General features: G+C 38.3%; 1 protein-coding gene across 6 annotated transcripts in view; it reads left to right on the top strand.

The window, feature by feature from the left end:
- The window catches only part of RAI14 (retinoic acid induced 14), a 91,560-nt gene extending 73,589 nt beyond the window's left edge, over positions 1–17,971 (top strand). For 2 of the 6 annotated variants that reach the window (XM_082074417.1, XM_082074418.1), the window contains 13 exons: positions 2,763–2,820; positions 3,317–3,387; positions 4,812–4,918; positions 7,218–7,396; positions 8,068–8,096; positions 9,041–9,127; positions 9,763–9,849; positions 10,544–10,604; positions 10,961–11,079; positions 11,593–13,119; positions 13,897–14,046; positions 15,611–15,676; positions 15,938–17,971. In XM_082074417.1, coding sequence (XP_081930543.1) covers positions 2,763–2,820; positions 3,317–3,387; positions 4,812–4,918; positions 7,218–7,396; positions 8,068–8,096; positions 9,041–9,127; positions 9,763–9,849; positions 10,544–10,604; positions 10,961–11,079; positions 11,593–13,119; positions 13,897–14,046; positions 15,611–15,676; positions 15,938–16,015 — 2,619 coding nt within the window. In that variant the 3' untranslated portion in view covers positions 16,016–17,971. The remainder of the gene's footprint in view (positions 1–2,762; positions 2,821–3,316; positions 3,388–4,811; positions 4,919–7,217; positions 7,397–8,067; positions 8,097–9,040; positions 9,128–9,762; positions 9,850–10,543; positions 10,605–10,960; positions 11,080–11,592; positions 13,120–13,896; positions 14,047–15,610; positions 15,677–15,937) is intronic. The other 4 variants (XM_082074419.1, XM_082074421.1, XM_082074420.1 and 1 more) reach the window with 4 other exon arrangements.
- Positions 17,972–19,323: the final 1,352 nt, after the last annotated feature.

The raw sequence follows: 19,323 nt of genomic DNA, 5'->3' as shown, positions 1-19,323 counted from the left end.
TGGACATTAGGAAAAGGTTCTTCCCCCAGAGGGTGGTGGAGCACTGGATCAGGCTCCCCAGGGAGGTGTCACAGCCCCAAGCCTGACAGTGTTCAAGAAGCAATTGTACGATGCCCTCAGACGCATGGTGTGAACTGTGGGCTTGTCCTGTGCAGGAACAGAAGTTGGACCTGATGATCCTTGTGGGTCCCTTCCAACTCAGGACATTCTATAATTCTACACACATTTCCTGCTAACAATCTGTATCATACTCCTATACTGTTGTCCTGTCTCCTTGCAATCAAGTGAGGTGCTTGAATTTTATGACATTTTAAGCACTGCGAATGGATAATAGAAAACAGTGTGGTGGCATCTTCCAGGGGTGGTCCACTTACACAGCTTTCCCTGTGCAGCTGATCTGATACAGCAAGGTTGGGTTTCAAGCAGATTGGAGCTTCTGTCTAATTTCCTGTGTTTTGTCTATGTGTTTGGATGGCTTGGAAGTAGATGGATCAAGAGGCATAGGGGAAAATGATTTTTCAATTCTGGTGAGATTCTGATACTGTTCCACTGGAATGCTTTCTGTCTGTTGTTGACTGTAGAAATGTCTGTCAAGTTTAAAGTCAAAAGGAGAAGAAACCGAAGTAGTTTTGAAGCTAAAATACAGAAACACTTGAATCCTCAGTGAAAAGAGGCAAAGGACAGTGAGTGCTCAGGGAGTAGAAAGAATGGGGAAAGAAAATGAGAGAAATAGAAGTGAAGATGAAGAAAAGATTCTTGTGGTGTTGAGGCTGAAGATGTGCATTAGTAAGCAAGGAGAGACATTGTCGGTCTCTGGTACCTTACAGAAAGCCAGGTGAGTTTGATGGAGGTGATGAGAGGAATGGAGCAGATTTTTAGGAGTTTGGAGTTAATAGTAAGACTGTGGCTCAGACTACTGATGAAATAATGAATAATAATCCCTCAGGGTGCAGTGGTACAGATTGGATCTCATACCCCAACTTCTAAATTGCTTTTCCCTGGTCACTTCATGGCTTTCCAATTGTCCTGTGACTGACCCCTGTTAAAGTCTCTGATGGTATTGGGTCCAGTTTCACCGATTCCTGCCTCCATACCCGTTGCAAGCTGACTGCCCTGTTCCTGCACACCTGGAAAGGGTTATCATTAACCACTGAGGCTCTCTGGGATTTCATAGTGAATATCCACTACTGCAAAGACAAATGCATTTACAGCATAAACAGTGACATCAAGCTGCCACTGATGGTATCACATGCAGCAGCCTGATCAACTCAGAAATTAGATGTGTGTTTAAAAGCAAATATCTGGTGCCCGTTTGTTTACGAGCTACAACCACAGAGTAATTTTTTTGATATCAATATTTTGCTAATTTTATTACAATATACAGATTTCCAAGCAAGTTCATAAGTGCAAACCCATTGGTAATATTCTCCAATAATTCGTGCTCTTTGGATTGCTTCCTTGCTTCTGTGGACCAGCCTGATGTTATAAACTCTACGTGTGAGTAATGTCTAATCTTGACATGCAAGAGACAGTTTAAAACAGGCTAAATAATTATTTTACACAGACAGAATCTTGACATTTTTGTTACAGAATGTGGTAATCTATGTTAACCTGTTTTCCTAGAAAACCACAGAAGTGTTGGAGGCAGCACTACATTTGAAAGTCAGAAACTAATGTTTGTTTTTTAGAAGCCTATTATTTCAGGTTCATATCTTCTTGTTGTGTTCAAATAAGAGCAACAAAGCTGGTGAGGGTTCTGGAGCACAAGTCTGAGGAGGAGTGGCTGATGGAATTGGGGCTGTTCAGCCTGGAGAAAAGGAGGCAGAGAGGAGACCTTATCACTGTCTACAACTACCTGGAAGGAGGTTGTAGCATGGAGGGTGTTGGTCTTTTCTCCCGAGTAGCAAGCGATAGTACAAGAGGAAATGACCTGAAGTTGCACCAGGGGAGATTTAGATTGGATATTAGGAAGAATTTCTTCCCAGAAAGGGTTGTCAAGCATTGGAACAGGCTGCCTAGGGAAGTGGTGGAGTCACCATGCCTGGAGGCATTTATAAGATGCGTAGATGAGGCTCTTAGGGACGTGGTTTAGTGGTAGACTTGGTAGTGTTAGTTTTATGGTGGGACTTGATGACCCTGAAGGTCTTTTCTATCCTAAGTGATTCTATTATTCTCTTCTACTGTAACTGAAAGGAAGATCTTCTGTACCAAAACAAATCTTGATAAAGACTTGAAATGTTATTCTGTTTTAAAATTTATTTATTACTTTAAAGTCTGGTTTGATCAGTAGCAGCTAGTGGCTTATAATACCACAAAATATAACTGTACTGTTGATGCTTTAGTTTTTTACAAATGCAAATGAAACCTTATTGCCTTGACAGAAATATTTCAAGACGGATTGCTTTAGGTTGTGGTTGCTTTAGCTCTTACTGTAATTAAAAAAAAAAGGGCTTTTCTGAGGCAAAGGAGTTTCCTTTTTTTATTTCCTGGTCTAAAACTGTAACATTTTTTAGGGGTATCTCTCTCACCATGAATACTTCTTACAGCTTCAGTATAAGCTGGTACCAAGAAAGGAGAGACCAGACTGGTAGAGAGGAAGGCTGTGCATTTTTTCAGTATTATTTCTGGAGTAGCTCATAAAACCTTTTTTTTAAAGGTTTAAAGGTGTTCAGCGTAAAGGTGTTCAGTGTCAAGCATATGTTTTACTTTCTTGGTGTCTCTCTAACTGCTTTTTTTCCCTCTGTCCTTATTGAATTGTGCAGAGTAAATGTCCAGCAGACAGCACAGACAATTCTGGGAAAACAGCTTTACATTATGCAGGTAACTCCTTTGTTGAAAGTTAGTACTATCCATTTTGTTGTTCTTGATATTCCTAGCTCTTCAGCCTGATGGAGCTTTTTAGGTTCTGATTACATAAATCTAGTGACTCCACCTGATGGTTTACAAATGTCAGGTATTTTTTTAGATGAATACTGTTAATACCAAATTTCAGTAATTACAGCTAACAAGCTTGACTTGTACACTTGCAAGTGCAGAGCCATTGGAATACTTTAGATTAGGTTGATATTGATTTCAGTCTTTAAAGATTGTATTTTCTCATACTAATTTGGACATGAATATTGGTTATGTTTCTGCATACAACTTGCTATTCATCTTTTTAGTCATTCTCTCCTTCCTTTTTAGAATAAAGAAATACAATCTAATTTCTTTTCATTGAACCCGGTTGTAATGCTGCAGCATTGCAAGAAGAAGCCTGGAACATGAATTTTGAAAATGCGGTTAAATGGACTTTCCTGCTTCTTTGTTTGTTTTTTAGCTGCATGTGGTTGTCTTCAGGCAGTTCAACTTCTGTGTGAACACAAATGTCTAATTAACGTCAAAGATTTGGTACGTACCTCTTGTCCTGTTATATACTTCAGATACTTTAGTGCTTTTACCACCCTCCACTCCAGTCAATCTCAGGTGCAGCGGTTAAAAGCAACATTATGCTTATATTTCTTCTTGGCTTTCTCCAGTGGAGGAAATTCCTTTTGCAGCTTGCCGTAGCAGAGGTGGGGAAGTACTTCACAATCCAGTGCAGTAGTGGCAGGATTTGCTGTTTTTAAATTGAGGCATTGGTACAAGTAGCTGGAATCAATTCTGATATATCCAAAATGTGTTTAAAAGTCTTTCCGTTGACTCCGGTACATTTCAAAAAGACCTGCTATGTGGCCAAGTGCTGTGAAATGCTCACAAAGCCCAGCCACAGTATGATAAGCCTGAGGAGAAAAAATACACTTGGTGCAGTCTAAAGGCTCAGGGACACCACATTCACTTATATGAAATGTCTACAAGCAACCAGGTCTGTTTTTGGGAATGATGCAACTGCCTGACAGAAAACCCTGTGATGAAGGGAGAGGACCTGGCACAAATGAGGCACAAATTTAAAAAAAAAATAAAAAAGGCATGCAAATATTTAAAATTGTTTGTTTGGTTTTAACTTGGATCTATTTCCTCTTTATGTGATCTTTTTAATAAAAAAAAAAAATCTGTCACAGAGATTAGACCTAACATTTCAGCAAGTGCATTTTAAATTTGGAGAAGATTTGGTCAGTCTTGAGAAAAAAAGGCTGCGGGAGTATCTTAATGTCCTCAACTACATCATAATTGATCATAGGGAAGAGAGAGGTAGACCAGCTTCAGAGGTGCATGACAAAATGATAACAAGCAGCAGCCTGAGTGCACCTAATTGGGAAATTCCAGTTAGGTACTAGGAAAACCATAATCTCACTATGAGGGTAGTTAAACATGGAAGTGGTACCCAGAGATGTCATGGTGTCTCTGCCTTTGGAAATACTTAAAACTTGACTGGACAAGTCTCTGAACAATGTACCATAACTTGAAGGTTCCCTAGCTTCAGGTTGAGAGTAAAGGGTTAGAAACCCCAGATGACCTCTGAAGGTGTCTTTCAACTAAGTTATTCTGTGATTAAATGAAATGTTGAATTTTTTCCTTGTACTTAGTTGAAAATACCTTTTTTTTGTTGTGAAGCTGTTTAAAGGTATTGTGTAGTTCTAAAATAATCATGTTATAGCAGTAGACAAACAGCCAAGGGAATACAAACAGCAAAATGCTTCTCTGCTCCTACTGCTTTGTATCCCCAGTGGTCAATAAAAGAATTAAAGTAAACCCAGCTACATCTATGGTACACAATAAAGATTGTGCTTGTCTATGCTGTATAGAGGTAAAGTTCATAGCTGACCTTTTCATCTCAGAGTGATATTTGTAAGTGGATGGATTATTATGCATTGTTTCTCAAAATATATTCCTAGGATGGGAACATACCTCTGTTGCTTGCAGTACAAAGTGGTCATACGGAAGTCTGCAAATACCTTCTGGATCATGGAGCAGACATCAACACCAGAGATAAAAACGGAAGGTACAGCAGGTTAACATGCGAATTCTTCCCCAAGACTGACTGTCAAATGAAGCTTTCTTCTCAAATCCTTCCCAAAATTGTTGTTAAGTGAAATAATGCCTTCTGTACTAGACAGCATATCCTGATTGTTGAGAAGATTTACAGAATTTTGCCTAAAGGGCAAAGTTGAAACAAACTATGCAACTACAAGACTAGATGTGCCTGTAAGACTTCCCTTGGGCTACCAGAGCAGTAAATCACATTTTCAAATAATTCCTCCAATAATCTGATTGGTAGGACTTTACCCACACATACATCACTTTGTACGTGTCCCAGTTTTAGATGCTGCTCTCTTCTTGGCATGAGTGAGTTTCTCCAACTTAAATCCACAGACTGTTACTTGGGGCTGGCATCAATGGAAGTTTCTTTTTTCCTACCATAATGCAGCCACAGCAGCAAGAGAAAAACACAGTAGACCTATATAGTGGAGATGCTGTCGTCTTAGAAGGTGCTATTTAGAGATTTGTTCCATTAATGTATAGTGCATGTGTCAGAAAACTGGTTTCAAAAAGCAACATCCTAGTAGTGAAAAATGCACTTGTTTTGATGATACTGATGAAGATCAGGAGTCTTTGAAAATTATGGACTGTTTTATAAACAGTTGGGTTTTATAAACAGCTTTATAAACTGTTAAGGTAAAGCAGGATGCTGAGAAGACTTTGCACTTATACCTGATAGCAATCTTGATTATTGTATGTGATACAATGCTCATATTGTTCTTCAGCAGCACCTGGAAGGATAAGACTGGGCCATAACTTGGTTTTGTCAGTCCAAAGTCTATTAGCATACTTTGTTTTAAGTTGTCTAAAAAAAAACCAAAACCAAACTTTTGTTATCTTACTTGGTTTGAATGGCCTCATTGGTGCTTTGAACCTGAGGTGCTGCCTAATTGAGGAGCTCTGCATTCCCCTCACTCTCTTACTGTCTAAACAACTGATAGTGTTTCTAGTTTAACTAGATAAAGTTGTTTCTGTCATGGATAGAGTAGACTTGCTTTTTTAAATTTTATTTTCTAAGAAAGTACTCTGCGTAGAAGGAAAAAAATTATAAAACATGCAATATACCATTTTACTTCTCGCTTTCCTTCTGGTAAGGAGAGTGAATACTCTCGCACCTTGTATTCACAAAACTGACTACGTTTTTATTGAAAAAAGGAAATGCTTTCTTACTGGTAGACAAAGAGGATAACCTTCAAAAATGGCATCTCCAATTTCCTATCTTGTCCAGACTGAGTTATTTTGTTAATCTAAAACCATCCCTGGGACTCTGGATGTGTTATCCCAGTTGCCACTAAGCACTACTTTTTAGCACATCACTGCGACAGCCATCATTTCTCCAGGGCTCACCTGTTACAGGGAGTACATTTAATTCATCAGTGGAATGATTGTATTAATGTCTAGCAAATAGTGGAGATAAGGAGCTACTGCAGTAACGTTTCAGTTTCATATCTGCTCTGAGGATTGTGTTTGCCAGTGAACTTGGCCACACTATTATGCATGTTTTCATGTTGTGAAGGGAGAAATATGCACAAGCAGGAAAACAATATTAGAGCATGATTGAAAGATGGAGTTTTGTTTGTTTGTTTGTAACAAACGTCTTACAACCCCTCCAAGTAATTGAGAAAAAGACACAACCTGTTAGGAACTCTCCTTTTATAGGCTACTCTTACACTAGGATCTGGCACTGTCTAGCTGCCCTGAGCTGGAGAGGGAGTTAATTGTGCTCTAATGCACTTTTTTTGTTTTGTTGGTTTTAAACTGGGAGTAGATCAGGATTTGAGGTCAAACTCATATCTCAGTCTCACTGAAGAGCTTTGAGATTTCTTTGGATTTTTAGTTGTCTATTTTGTCTTAAAAGCAACATGGGAAGGAGAACAGCAATGAAATAAATGCTTTCATGTTGTACCACCACTTGCAGATCTGTAATTGGAGTGTGGCAGTAAGATTTGGTAGTCTTGCTTTATCCTGCTGCTATTTCTATCTGTGACTCTACTCTAAGCCTCAGGAGTCCATTTTTAGAAATGTTTGGAGAACTTTGCAAAGAATGTCAGGTCTTTGCGGAAGGTTGGGGAGTATGGGGAAGACAAGGAGAGGCAGTCAGGTGTTTGTAAGAAACAACAGTTACATTTATGTGTCAATACACATGTTAATAAAATCTTGGACTTCTTGCACAAAAACTGTCACGCTTTTCTTCCTGAAAAAAATGACCTGCTGCTTAAAGAGTACACTCTTGACCCTTACTCTGTGTGTGTTTTGTCCAGAACTGCTTTGATGATGGCTTGTGAAGCTGGTAGCGTTAACATGGTGGAAGCCTTCCTTAGGAAAGGTGCAGATGTCAGTTTAGTAGATGTCTTTGGACAGAATGCCCTGCATTACTCCAAGCTCTCCGAGAATACAGGGATTCAGGATCTCCTGTCGTCAAAGATATCTCATGATGTGGGTATGTAAGAGATGCCGATCTGCAGTATGTCGCTTCTTGAACTGGCTACATGTATGTTTAGCAATGAACAAATTTACCTTATAAGGTAGCCTGAAAAGTTTCAAGAGTTGCTTTCGAGCCTCAGGCTGAGGCTTCCCAAAAGCAGGAAAACATGGTCTTTGCTATAGATGGTAATACTTAGCATGGGAAAAAGCACTGAACGTGGCAAAAAGAGGTGTTTTGAAGAAAGAAAAGGTAAGCTGATGTAGCGATGTCATGAAGTCTTGCATACAATTTGGAACAGATCCTTTTTTATTATGTCAAAGTGGAACATATAGCTTCTCAGAAAAGGGGTTAGAGAAAGAAATAACGCAGGTAGCGGGTTTTATGGTCAAACTAAGATTTCTAAAGCAGGAAGCTAATGTGCAAGAATGGTGTGAGACTATAGTAGAATAAGAGTTGTCACAATCCTTCAAATTTTATCTTGATAAGAAACCCAAAAAGCAGCAGAGAAAGGATGTGGTTCAAACTGGATTTGGAAATTAAAGTATATTTCTCAAATTTCAGATAGGAATTCAAAAAAACAAAGAAAGTATTTATGGTGTTTGAAGTACAGATGACAGATGGGTTAGGAATGGCAAATAACATTCTTCGACAGCAGTTCTTAATACCATGTCTTTTGTGTTTCACAGATACGAAGTCACCGACGAAAGCAAAGCAGGTATTTGTCCTTTTGGTTTAAGAAAACCGCAGGCTATATAGACTTGTAACTTAAGAATAAACAGTAATCAACATGAGTAGAAGCACTAGGAGCATCACTGTGAGATTCATTACTCTCTAACGTGAAAGATTTTTTTATTTACTTATATAAGAAAAGTGTTTCAAAGACATTGCTTTTAGACTTAGCTTCTCTCTGTAACAGCAGCCAGCACCCTCAGTGAGCATGTGTGCCAGGAAGACAACGTCACTTTTCTCATGTGTAGTGCAGGATCTTGGCTTTTGGACTCCATACCTCTTTAAACTGCAGAGAAGATGAGCTAGAAAAATTCCCTGTTTCCAAAACATGCAATTGAAGGTTATCCTTGGTTACACCTTACTGGAGATCCCCACCTTTGAGAATCCCAGCAGATTTAGGCCCTTAAATTAGTTTTTTACATTTTTAAAACTTATTATCATATCTTGAAGTGTAAGTAGACCTTGTAGATCTGCTGGTGGCTGGAAAGTGGGTGAGGGTGCAATGTATTGCTTCATTCCTTCTCTGAGCAGAGGTGTGGGTTTTTCAGGGAGCTCAGGCAGAAGTTGGGGGAGAGGAAAGGTAGCAGCTGCTAAGTGTGTCATGGCTAGACTATGTATGAATGGGGGTATTTCAGATCACCAGTGCTAAACTTATTGTCAGCTTCTGCTTTTTCACTAAAGCTTGTTTGTTTTCACTGAAGCATGGATTACAAAGGGGAGATTCTTATTGTCAGGCATGTTTCATATCTTTGAATTAGTAGATGTGTAGTCTTTAGATAGAAAAAAAAAAAATTAGGCACTGCATGAGCTGCTAAAGTTGATATTAATGTGGGATTTTTTTTTTTTTTTTTCTTTTTTTATAAAACAACTTGCTCGGACTTTACTAACCAAACTAACAAACCTACCTTTTCTGGCTGGTGAAACTTTCAGCATGATCAAGGCTCTAAATTAAGTTCAGAAAGAAGTGGAACTCCAAAAAAACGCAAAGCCCCACCTCCTCCTATCAGTCCTATTCAGGTAAAGAAAAGACCAATTTTGAGATGCTTTTAGGGGTTGAAAAGCGTTTTGAACATTATGTGAATGATGTGGGCTGGATTTGCCCTGTCACTGTTATTTTATATGCCTGTCTTACCATGAGTGCTTTTCCTGACATTACAATAACACCATGAAAGCACAGGCTGGTTAGGTTAACTGAGCAGAATTGCTGGAAATACAGCATAGTCTAAAATAAAAGTGTACAAATTTTATCGTACAATTTCTTCTTCCATCTATAGGTGAAGGTCTCCTGGTTTTAATGGCTTCCATAAGTAAATAATTCTCCATATTTTAATGACACACATATATGTACATGTTATTATATGCATAAATACATGTGAAGGTAAAATACTTAAATAGATTTATATACCATCAAAATTCAGTTAAGTTAAACTGAAATGTTACCTGTATAGCAGCTGCACTGTATATGTAGTAATGACTCAGAAGAGTACTGAATAATTAGGTCTGCTCTTTGAAACTAACAGAAGGGTTGTGGCTTTAGTTAGTGCAGGAAGAAGTACTCTTTAATGTGTGTGTATACATATGGGCAGGTGTTAGAGAGGTAGTTATATGTACACGTATGTATACATACCTATTTATATAAAAATCTTTTACAGCTTAGTGATTTGTCCTCTCCACTCTCTTCAACTTCAACTCCCATGACTGGAAAAGGACAGGCTTTCTTTGCTGATCAAGTGTGCAAGGTATCCGTTTTCTGTTCTTATGAAGTTTAGGGAAGGAAAGTATAGTATCTCAATAATTGTTTTGCTGACTGTGAGTCTCCTGTGAATTAATTAGCTGAGTTTCAGGAACAAAAAGGGATCCAAATCTATTCCAATGTAATTTTTAAGGTATTCATGAATTACTTTAATGTTTACTGAATATGCAAATAGAATTAGTAATAAATTAGGTAATATTTCAAAATGTGGTTATGAAAGTCAGTATTAATGCTGTGAGAGCTCATTACCTAAATATAGTAACAGCGAAGGACATGACATTGTGCGATTCAAAAAGCAGAGACCCTTTCACCAAAAGACATCAGGGAAATGGTTGGGTGTGTTCTGTCTGACCTTTACCTTATTGTATTGAAGAGTTTTTTTTTAATACATGACAATATATTGCTATTATTTATCACAGAGGCTTCAGCCTTCTGAACTATCTATGAGATAGTTGCCCATATTTCATTAATACTTAATAAGAATTGGGCAATGGAACTTGAATGGCTTTAGAAGATTTTGAAAGGCTATCTACATGCTGCAGTTAAACAAGACACAGAAATAAAAGAAACCCACTTTGACAGGCTTTATTCAGCAGGATCTATACTGTCTATACTTCTCTCTGACAAATTGTTCAGCTTTACATCTGCTTCTGTGAAAGCATTTTCTTTTGGTGTCTCAGCAGGAAGAATTCAGCTCCTTGCATCGAGATAATAAAGACAGACTGAGTGACAGCACAACAGGTATACAATAACACTTAGTGGTTATTTTCATATTTGGTTAGGTGTTTTGGGTGGTGTGAAATTTTGAAACCTGGTCAGAAATCCTCTGTGCCTTTCCGCTTGGAATGTGAGACATAATAAGTATTGGGAGTAATGTCTCGTAATTTCAATAGCAGCTCCCCACCAAAACTGTTTGCTTCTATTGGGTGATATAACACATTTTTGAGGAAAGACTGTAGGAACTGTAGTTTGCTTGCTCAGTATGTTTAGGGGTCATTAGAACAAACTGTTTAATTTGAAAGGTTAGAATAACTACTAGCTAGCAATTCAGCTTTCTGAAAGCTTTTGGTTTTGTTTTTGTTTTTTTTTCTGAAAAGGTGCTGATAGTTTACTGGATGTGAGTTCTGAAGCTGACCAGCAAGATCTACTACTGTTGATGCAAGCAAAAATTGCTTCTTTGACCTTGCACAATAAGGAGCTTCAGGACAAATTACAGGTAGCATATTTTTGTGCTGTTCTAGTGCTCTCTTAATCTGCTAGCAGAACTAAGAGTTGCTTACCCTTTCAAAAAGATGTACCATGAAGATAATTTAATGAGCTTGGTGGTGGTAAGATCGTGGAAACACTGTGCCTCAAAGGATTAAATCATTGTTTTGATCTTCTCAATTTTCCCATCAATTACTGAATAACTTAGTTTATTATGATAACCACATTCTAAAAGATGTCGGTAACAGTTGTGTTAGCAGAATTTTAATTTGCATAGCTTTGATTATTAGCTTATGGAGATCAGCCCAGACTTTGAAATGAGCTTGGCACTTACTGCCTTCTCTCACTGTAGATGACTAAATGGGAGCAGCTGGGTTTTGAATTTTTCTAAAACTTTCTTACATGATGCTTTAATTATCTGTCTCTGTAGAATGTGGCAAGATTTCATTGCTCACTCTGTTCTAAAAAATATAATAATGTACTTGTTTTTATTGTGCAATTGTTCGGGTTTCTTTTTGCACAGGAAAGAACACCTAAAGAAGTGGATTCAGCCATAGAATCTTACCATTCAACACAAATAGAGTTTGAGCAAACAGCAGATAGACAAAATGAGTTCTTGGCTCAGGAGCTGAAGTCTACATTAAATGCCACAGAAATTCAAGAGAAGCTGACAAGCCCCAGTGAAGTAAAAATTAAGTACCTCCAGGAAGACTTAAAGGATGTACAGAGGAAATCAGAGAATTCTGAAGCAAAAAGAAAGAACACAGAAGTTCAGGTCCAGTCTAGAGTGCCAGAAACAGGTCTTTTAAATAGCACAGATATTTCAGAAAATGGTTCTGATCTTAATCTGAGGTTCCAAGAAGCTCAAAGCAGGTATGAGGAATCTGGGAAAGAGGTTTTGGATGTACAAAGACAAATGAAGCCGCGTCTTGTTTCCTCTGAAAGTGAAGAAACCAGTTCTGATCTGAGTACATTGAAGGTTACATGTGAAGAAGTTGAAATGCTTAAGCAAGAATTGAAGAGAGCGTTGGAGGAAAGTGAAAGACAAAAAGAGAAAGTGAGAGAGCTACAGAAAAAGTTTGAAGAAAGAGAGCAGAATGTGTCAAGCAAGTTGTCTGTGGATGAGTGTGAGGAAATGAAGAATTCGTATTGTTCAGTTATTGACAACATTAATCAAGAGAAAGCTTTGTTGATTGAGAGATACAAAGAAGGGCAAGAGGAAATCAAAAGGCTGCAGGAAAAGCTGACAAATCAGACACAGTTGGAATCTAGGTCTGAAGCTGGAGAAATGAAAGATACAATGCAGAGTATGATAGACGAGCTCAACAGACAACTTAGTGAGTTGTCTCAGTTGTACAAAGAAGCACAAACAGAGCTTGAGGACTATAGGAAGAGAAAAACTGTAGATGATGTAGATTTGGGCTACATTCCTAGGGATGAACATGAGAAACTGATGCAGGTAACAAATTCTTTGAAATACAAAGCAGAGAATGAGTTATTGGAAATCAAATCCCAGTACACAAAAATATTAGATGAAGCAGAAGAACTAAAGCAACTGTTAGATGCTCAGAAACAAAACTCTTTGCCAATTACTGAACACCTTCAGGTGATGAGTGCACTCAGAAATACTGTAAAGGAAATGGAGGAAGAAATAAAGGAGCTCAAAGCACTGCTTACCAGAAAGGAAAGTGAAGTAAGAAACTTACAGAAGGAATTACTGGAAGAAAAAGCTGCAATTAATGAAGCGATGGTACCCAAGGCTACATATGAAAAGCTCCAGTCGTCACTAGAGGGCGAAGTTAGTGTTTTGTCATCTAAACTGAAGGATGTAATGCAAGAGAAGGAAAACATGTCCTTAGATGCCATGCAACTGAGAAATGAAGTTTTGCACTTGAAAGAAGAGAAAGAAGGTATGCATACTTTGCTTGAAGCAAAGGAACGGGAGGTGAATGGTCTTCACCAAAAGTACCATCAAGCTCAAGAAGATCTTCTTGAAATGAAAAGATGTTCTGAAAGCTCATCGAAACTGGAAGAGGATAAAGATAAAAAGGTTGGTGATTCACTACAGTGGAGGAGTAGTAAATGAGTACAGACTGCAAAACATGTTGGATGATGCATGGGTGACCTAACAGACAATGTTGTGTCAAGTGTTGCAGAGTGGAGTAACTTTGAGTATGTTTGCCCCTCTCAAAATCCAGATATCAAAGTTAAAGAAGTTTTCAGAATGTTTAACTTTACAGTTGGTGTCCTTTGCCTGGGGGGAGATATGCATGATCTTTCCATTTACCTCTTTTAAGTTCTGCTTAGGTTGTATTCACACTTTTCAGGCAACTGAAGTCAAAGGAGTGGGATTTACAGCAGAAGAGATGGCAAAGGAGACAAGTAAACAAAAGGAACAAAAATTTACTATTCTTATTTTACTATATCATCTCAACCTTAGCAAGACTTGACTGTTTTTCCTCTGCAGCTACCATATCTGTCACTACAAATTACTTTATAAAAAGCTATATATTTTGCTAGTTGTAAATAGATGGCCTACATTTGGTGTGTGTGTCTCGTATTCAGCAGCAGTATTTGTAAAGATGTTATTGCAATCCTTGTTTGTAAATATTGCTGGCTTTCAGAACAAGGAATGCATTTTGAATTGACTGGGCTAGGAGGGGGATAGGGAACCATTGTAACCCTTTACTTACATGACATCTCTACCAAGTGTTTATTTACATCTTGTTTTTCCCCGCTTCTTAAATTTAAGTCACAAATAACCCCAAGATGAGACCCACGCTATGCATTGTAGCTTTTCATGAAAACCTATTTTTTGCCTCCCTAGATCAATGAAATGTCCAAGGAAGTTAGCAAATTAAAAGAAGCATTGAACAGCCTTTCTCAGCTTTCCTACTCGACCAATGCCCCCAAAAGACAAAGCCAGCAGCTGGAGGCATTACAACAGCAAGTGAAGCAGTTGCAAAACCAACTGGCTGTAAGTGAGATAATTTGTAAACCAACCCATTATTCCCAGTTCTCTGAAGATATACATGCCATTCTTCAATCTGCTTTATTTAAAATGGAGCACAGTCAATTAGTACAAGGAAAGGAATTTTTATCCAGAAATTCTATAGTTTCTCTGTTTCTCTGAAACATTTAGGATTTTGCAAGTCACAAGTTTTTCTTTAGAAACAGTCTAACTGAAGAAAGCTGTTTCCACCAATAAATTTCCTCAGATAATAGTAGAGCAAATTTCCTGTACTTGTAGTGGAATGTAGTGACCAGACCTCCTACTGAGATCCTGATTTCTCAGTGGATTTTTGTTTTTTCAAGAACATTGTCACCTGAAGTCTCTTTGGTTTTTTAAGCTAAAATAAGTTTGACTTTCTGGAATACAGTAGTCACTGAGGGCATGAAGTTTCAAATCAAGCAAATCCATCTGTTTATAGGGAGCACAGTACGTTCTCTGAAATTCTGAACTGCTTAAAGCCTTCTTACTTTTTATTATATTTATTTGTGCATGAAAGGTCCAGTCTTCCAAGCTGAGTCATAATTACTATTTCCAAAAGCTTGCCTGTCCAAAGGGGCACTTTAATTCACTGCTGGGCTTGAAAAGAAGGTACTGCCCATGAGAGACCTTGAGAGCTCTGGAGTAACTCTGAAAGGAAAATTCCCAGTCTGACATGCTAAGTGGCTTACCTGGTGTCTGCTCTCCTGCCTTCTACAGCAGACAGAAAGAAGAATCAATGTACATATGGGCCAGAAGAATTCCCTTGCAGTGAGGAGAAATAAGCAGGCAGACACTTAAAAGCTGCATCCTCTCAGTGTAACGGCCCAGATTGTTTCCTATCCCAGCCCAACAAGCCTGAAAGGACCCTTCAATCTCCCACTGCTTAAGGACCAGCAAAGTAGCATAAGGTGCAAAGAAATGCAGCACATTGGGAAAGTGGGCAGGATTTAAAACAGGACAGAAGTGTTCTTTCCTTCCTGCAGGCTAGCTTTCCCAACAGCTTCATGATTATTTGGAAAGGTGGCTCTGGGATGTGTCAGTCTGTGATAATGAAAAAGGAGGCTGGGTTTCCTTGTTTGAATGTGTAGTAATTAACTGAGGATTACATGTGTTAAGACCTTTGTAAGCACCTCCTCTTCTCTGGGAAGGCATTAGCTGACAGATGGGTCACGGATTTCAGGGCAGAGATCAGTTGCAGTTGAGAGCTGATTTGTCAGAATATTGTTGGTTTTACTCAGTTCTGGTCGCTGATAAGCTCAACAGTAGAGTATATGGTCATTCCACATCTTCACAGCTCAGTGCTTCTTACAACTTGTGTCCTCTCATCAGCTTTTTTACCAGGGTGGGTAGAATTACAGTGTTTCCGTGGACCAGGCTTCTGAGCAAATTATGCCTTGTATGGCTAGTGGCACAGTACTGTCTGAGCTAGTTTTCCATGCATGCATAAGACTATGGTTTGTAATTCCCCAGAACTCTCCAAATCTAGTTGGGGAGTTCCGAAATCAAGAGTTTTGAATGCTCTGTGACTTTCTGCTTAACTGTTTTCTAGGAAACAAAGAAGCAACATCAGGAAATTGTCTCAGTTTACAGGATGCATCTTCTCTATGCTGTGCAGGTAGGGTTCCGTATTATCAGTTACACAGTGTTGATATTTTAATGAAAGAAGTTTCTTCTGTAGATCTAGTAAGAACTTGCATGTTTTATCTAAGATGTCCTACCCAAAAGATGTGACTGTTTAAGCACAAATTTAACACTGCTTCCTTTTAGGAAATCGATCTCATTTCTCACTATACCTCAAAAACAGTTTATAAATCTTCTTAAAGAGTGTAGAGATGCTTGAATTCAACCATATGTTCTTTTTTCTTATGTTGTCTAGGGTCAAATGGATGAAGATGTCCAGAAAGTGCTGAAACAAATCTTATCAATGTGTAAAAGCCAATCACAGAAAAAGTAAACAAAAAAGCCAAGGAAAACTCCCCATTTTTATTAATCCTGTTATGGGTGTTTATCTAGATTTGCCTTAACATAAGATTTAAAATCGGCAATTTGCTGCTTTTGTGTTATTGTGCTGTTTGTGAGGTGGATTTGTCTGTCTGTCTCTACCCATGTGCATTTGCTTGTGCAGTAACTAAACACATGCCTGCTTTTCATATCCAAAATGCAAGTATGTTCTTCAGACTTTTTACTTAGGCCACTCCATGTCATGTTTACCCTGGAAGTACTTTCTAGTTTCCTCCAATAGAGGGAGGTTAATCTAGAGGAAAGCACTTGTGTTGAATGGGTAAAGGTGAAATTCTCTGTAAGGTCTTCTATACTGTTTATATGCTGCATCTTGTTATTGGGGATAAACTTACTTGCTTGATGATGTAGCACTCAAATTTCTGCTGTTTTGCCATATGCAGTCTTTGGCAGAGCAGAAGTGAGCCTTGGAGCAGTGAACAGAAGTAGGTATTTATGCTAAGCCAGAACATGAAACAGCTACACTTCATAGTGTAGTATTATTAAAGATTAACACACCGCAAGGTAGCTGTCCCAACCCATCCAATGCACTGAGTACACAAAAATCATACTATGCTTCATAGTTTCCTTGAACTGCCTGGTGGTGGAATGAAACTATTTCAAAAGGTAAAATCATTAGTTTATTGAAATTCTGTACAAAGCAGTAGAGAGACATCTGTATGAACAACCCTTTATGATAGGTTTAGCTATCTATGCAAGTGTTGGCCATGAAGCTCAGGAACAAAACCAGAACATATACTTTAGACAAGGGATTCTAGTGAACACAGGATGTTTACAGCAAATGTCAATGCCTCATACTTCCTAACCTCACTTTTGTAAAGATCTTCTCTTCAGTATATTTTTATTGGCCCTCTAATGAATTTTTTTTGAACTAAACCATTTTTCTACATAATGTTTGCATTAAGCTTATTAACAAATATTTTTAGCTAATCGTGTTTTAGAGAGTTTCTTTTTATACCCCCAAGTATTCAGTAATAGCGAAGCATAGTGAAGTGTTTTCAGTTTGTAAAAGGTCGTACAGAATAATAGACTTGTCTGTCAGTGTGGTCCAGAGCAGTGATATGTCAAAATGAAATTCAGCCTGCTTTTTCAAAAAATGTAGAAATCATAGGAAGAAAACTGCAACAGGTGTAAAAAAATTCTACATGCCATTTCTAGAGGCTAGGGGCATCAGTAAAGCCTTTATCAGCACTTTTAAACTGAAAGTCAAATAAAAATGCCTGATGCGGTATAGTATCAAACTATGGAAAAATGTTTCTATGCACACACTGCTCTTAAGGGTACAATCACTCTAACTAGCTTACAGCTTCACTATGATATTTGTTTTATTCCTGTTAGTGCATATGTCTCTAATAGGGAAATCTTCCAGAGCTATATAATGTATGAATTTATATAGTCATAATATGACAAGAGTCAGCACTGACTGCCACAGGCTGACTGGACTCATAGTGCACTTACATCAGATAATTCCTAACCCTGGCAAAACTAAAATGGATTTTAAAAGTTAAAAGAAAAATCACACCTTTGCATCAGTTAGACTTTGTTACTTTCATTGGATTGTTTAACTAATGCCTGCTAGTTTCGAACAGTATTTTATAGCTAGATGGTTTTGAAAATGCTCCAAAGAAATGTGAAAAGAATTTTGCTGCAGCACTTCAAAATGAACAACAAGATTTTAAACATGATAATGCTGCCAAGTATAAAACTTGATGAACCATTTTGTTAGGTTGCCTGATGGATTTAGTCTTCTACTTTGTTTTGGTTTGTATATTTATTACAATTATCTTTGTGGAATATTGAAAATTATATGCTACAGCATAGTAAGTTTCTTTATATGTAATTTACAAGAAGTTTCCTTATGCAGCAAATAAACTATTTCCAATTTTTTTCATTTTTGTTCTTTTTGTGCCTTCATTTACTTTTTGTATTGCGTAAAATCTCAATGCACTGTTAATAGTGCAAGTACGTTCTATATCTCATGTTTAGATAGCTATCAGAGGTACTGGGTTTTCCTCCCTGATATCACAACTTGACTATTAACTTTCTGTCAGGCAGAATAGAATCCACTTCAAACCCCATGCAACCAGTTTTGAAGATTGTGTCTTCTATCTGATTATGAAGTTAAGAGCCATTTCTCATGTGGACATCCTGCTAGAGGGTAATACAAGCTTCCCATTCACCTCTGGGAGCATTCCAACTAAGTTTAGAAGTACCTTATACCAGTAACACAGATTGGTGAGGTCCCACAGTTTTTCAAAACTGCGATTCTCTATCACTTAGCACTTCACTCCATGCACAGAACTACACTTAAAGTATATGCACAAAGTAATGTGTATATGCTTATGGATGTATTGATATGTATGCTTCTCTTTAAACTTAGCAATAGTTACACAGTCAGCCCCATTGTCTTTTATCATATCTCCCTCTCCTGAGTTTTATTTAGGAAACTAGTTTTTCAGTAACTTACTTGCTAATACCTTCCTGTTTGAGGGCAGAACACCCAATTGGCAGGAACTGCCCCTCTTTTGGTTACATCGTAGGGGTCATGTAGCTCTTTATCCTCTTGTAGAAAATTTCTGTAAGCTACTCAGTACTGCATTTTCGCTGAAGAAGTCTGCTGACAAACAGGTATGAGAATCTGTTCATGGCGAGATTTCCTGTCAGGGAAGCTCTGCTTTTATGGCATTTATACTTTCACAAGCAATGGGCCTGCTGCCTTGTATCTCCTATCTGAATTGCCACTTTTTGCTTGTGGATCACCAGATGCCAGCTCTGTTGCTTAACAGGCCTGTTTGGTGTTTGTTTTTTTTAGGGACAGACCTATTGCAGTCCTTCATTTTGCCTTCCAAGAGGGCTGTTGCCACATTTGAGTAGAAGTGCTTCACCAGCACCCCCAGTCTGGTGGTTATTTCTAGCCTGCTGCATAGGCAGTCACAGCAGCATGAGTCTTCTCCTGAGCAGCATTTTTACAGCTGATTTCTTTCCCCTTCCCCACCAAGTGTATGAATACTGTGGATGAACTCTGATCAAACGTATAGAGTGCGGCTCGCAAATCACAGAGATATTTTGGTCAGACTGCTCAGCTTGAGCATACTGGCTCTTCCATCCCATTCCTGTTCTCGGGTGCCTTATGCAGACAAAGAAAAGAGGTCATTTGTCCCCCTCTAGCTGTTTTTGGTATGTTTGGGGTTTCTTCTGCACAGTCCTACTTCTGGAGAACTGAGAGCACCATAGGTGTCATTC

Source organism: Streptopelia decaocto (assembly GCF_964273445.1).
Source record: "Streptopelia decaocto genome assembly, chromosome: Z".
NCBI lineage: Eukaryota > Metazoa > Chordata > Aves > Columbiformes > Columbidae > Streptopelia > Streptopelia decaocto.
The sequence above is the reverse complement of the archived record's forward strand: the minus strand, read 5'-3'. Positions and strand labels throughout refer to the sequence as shown.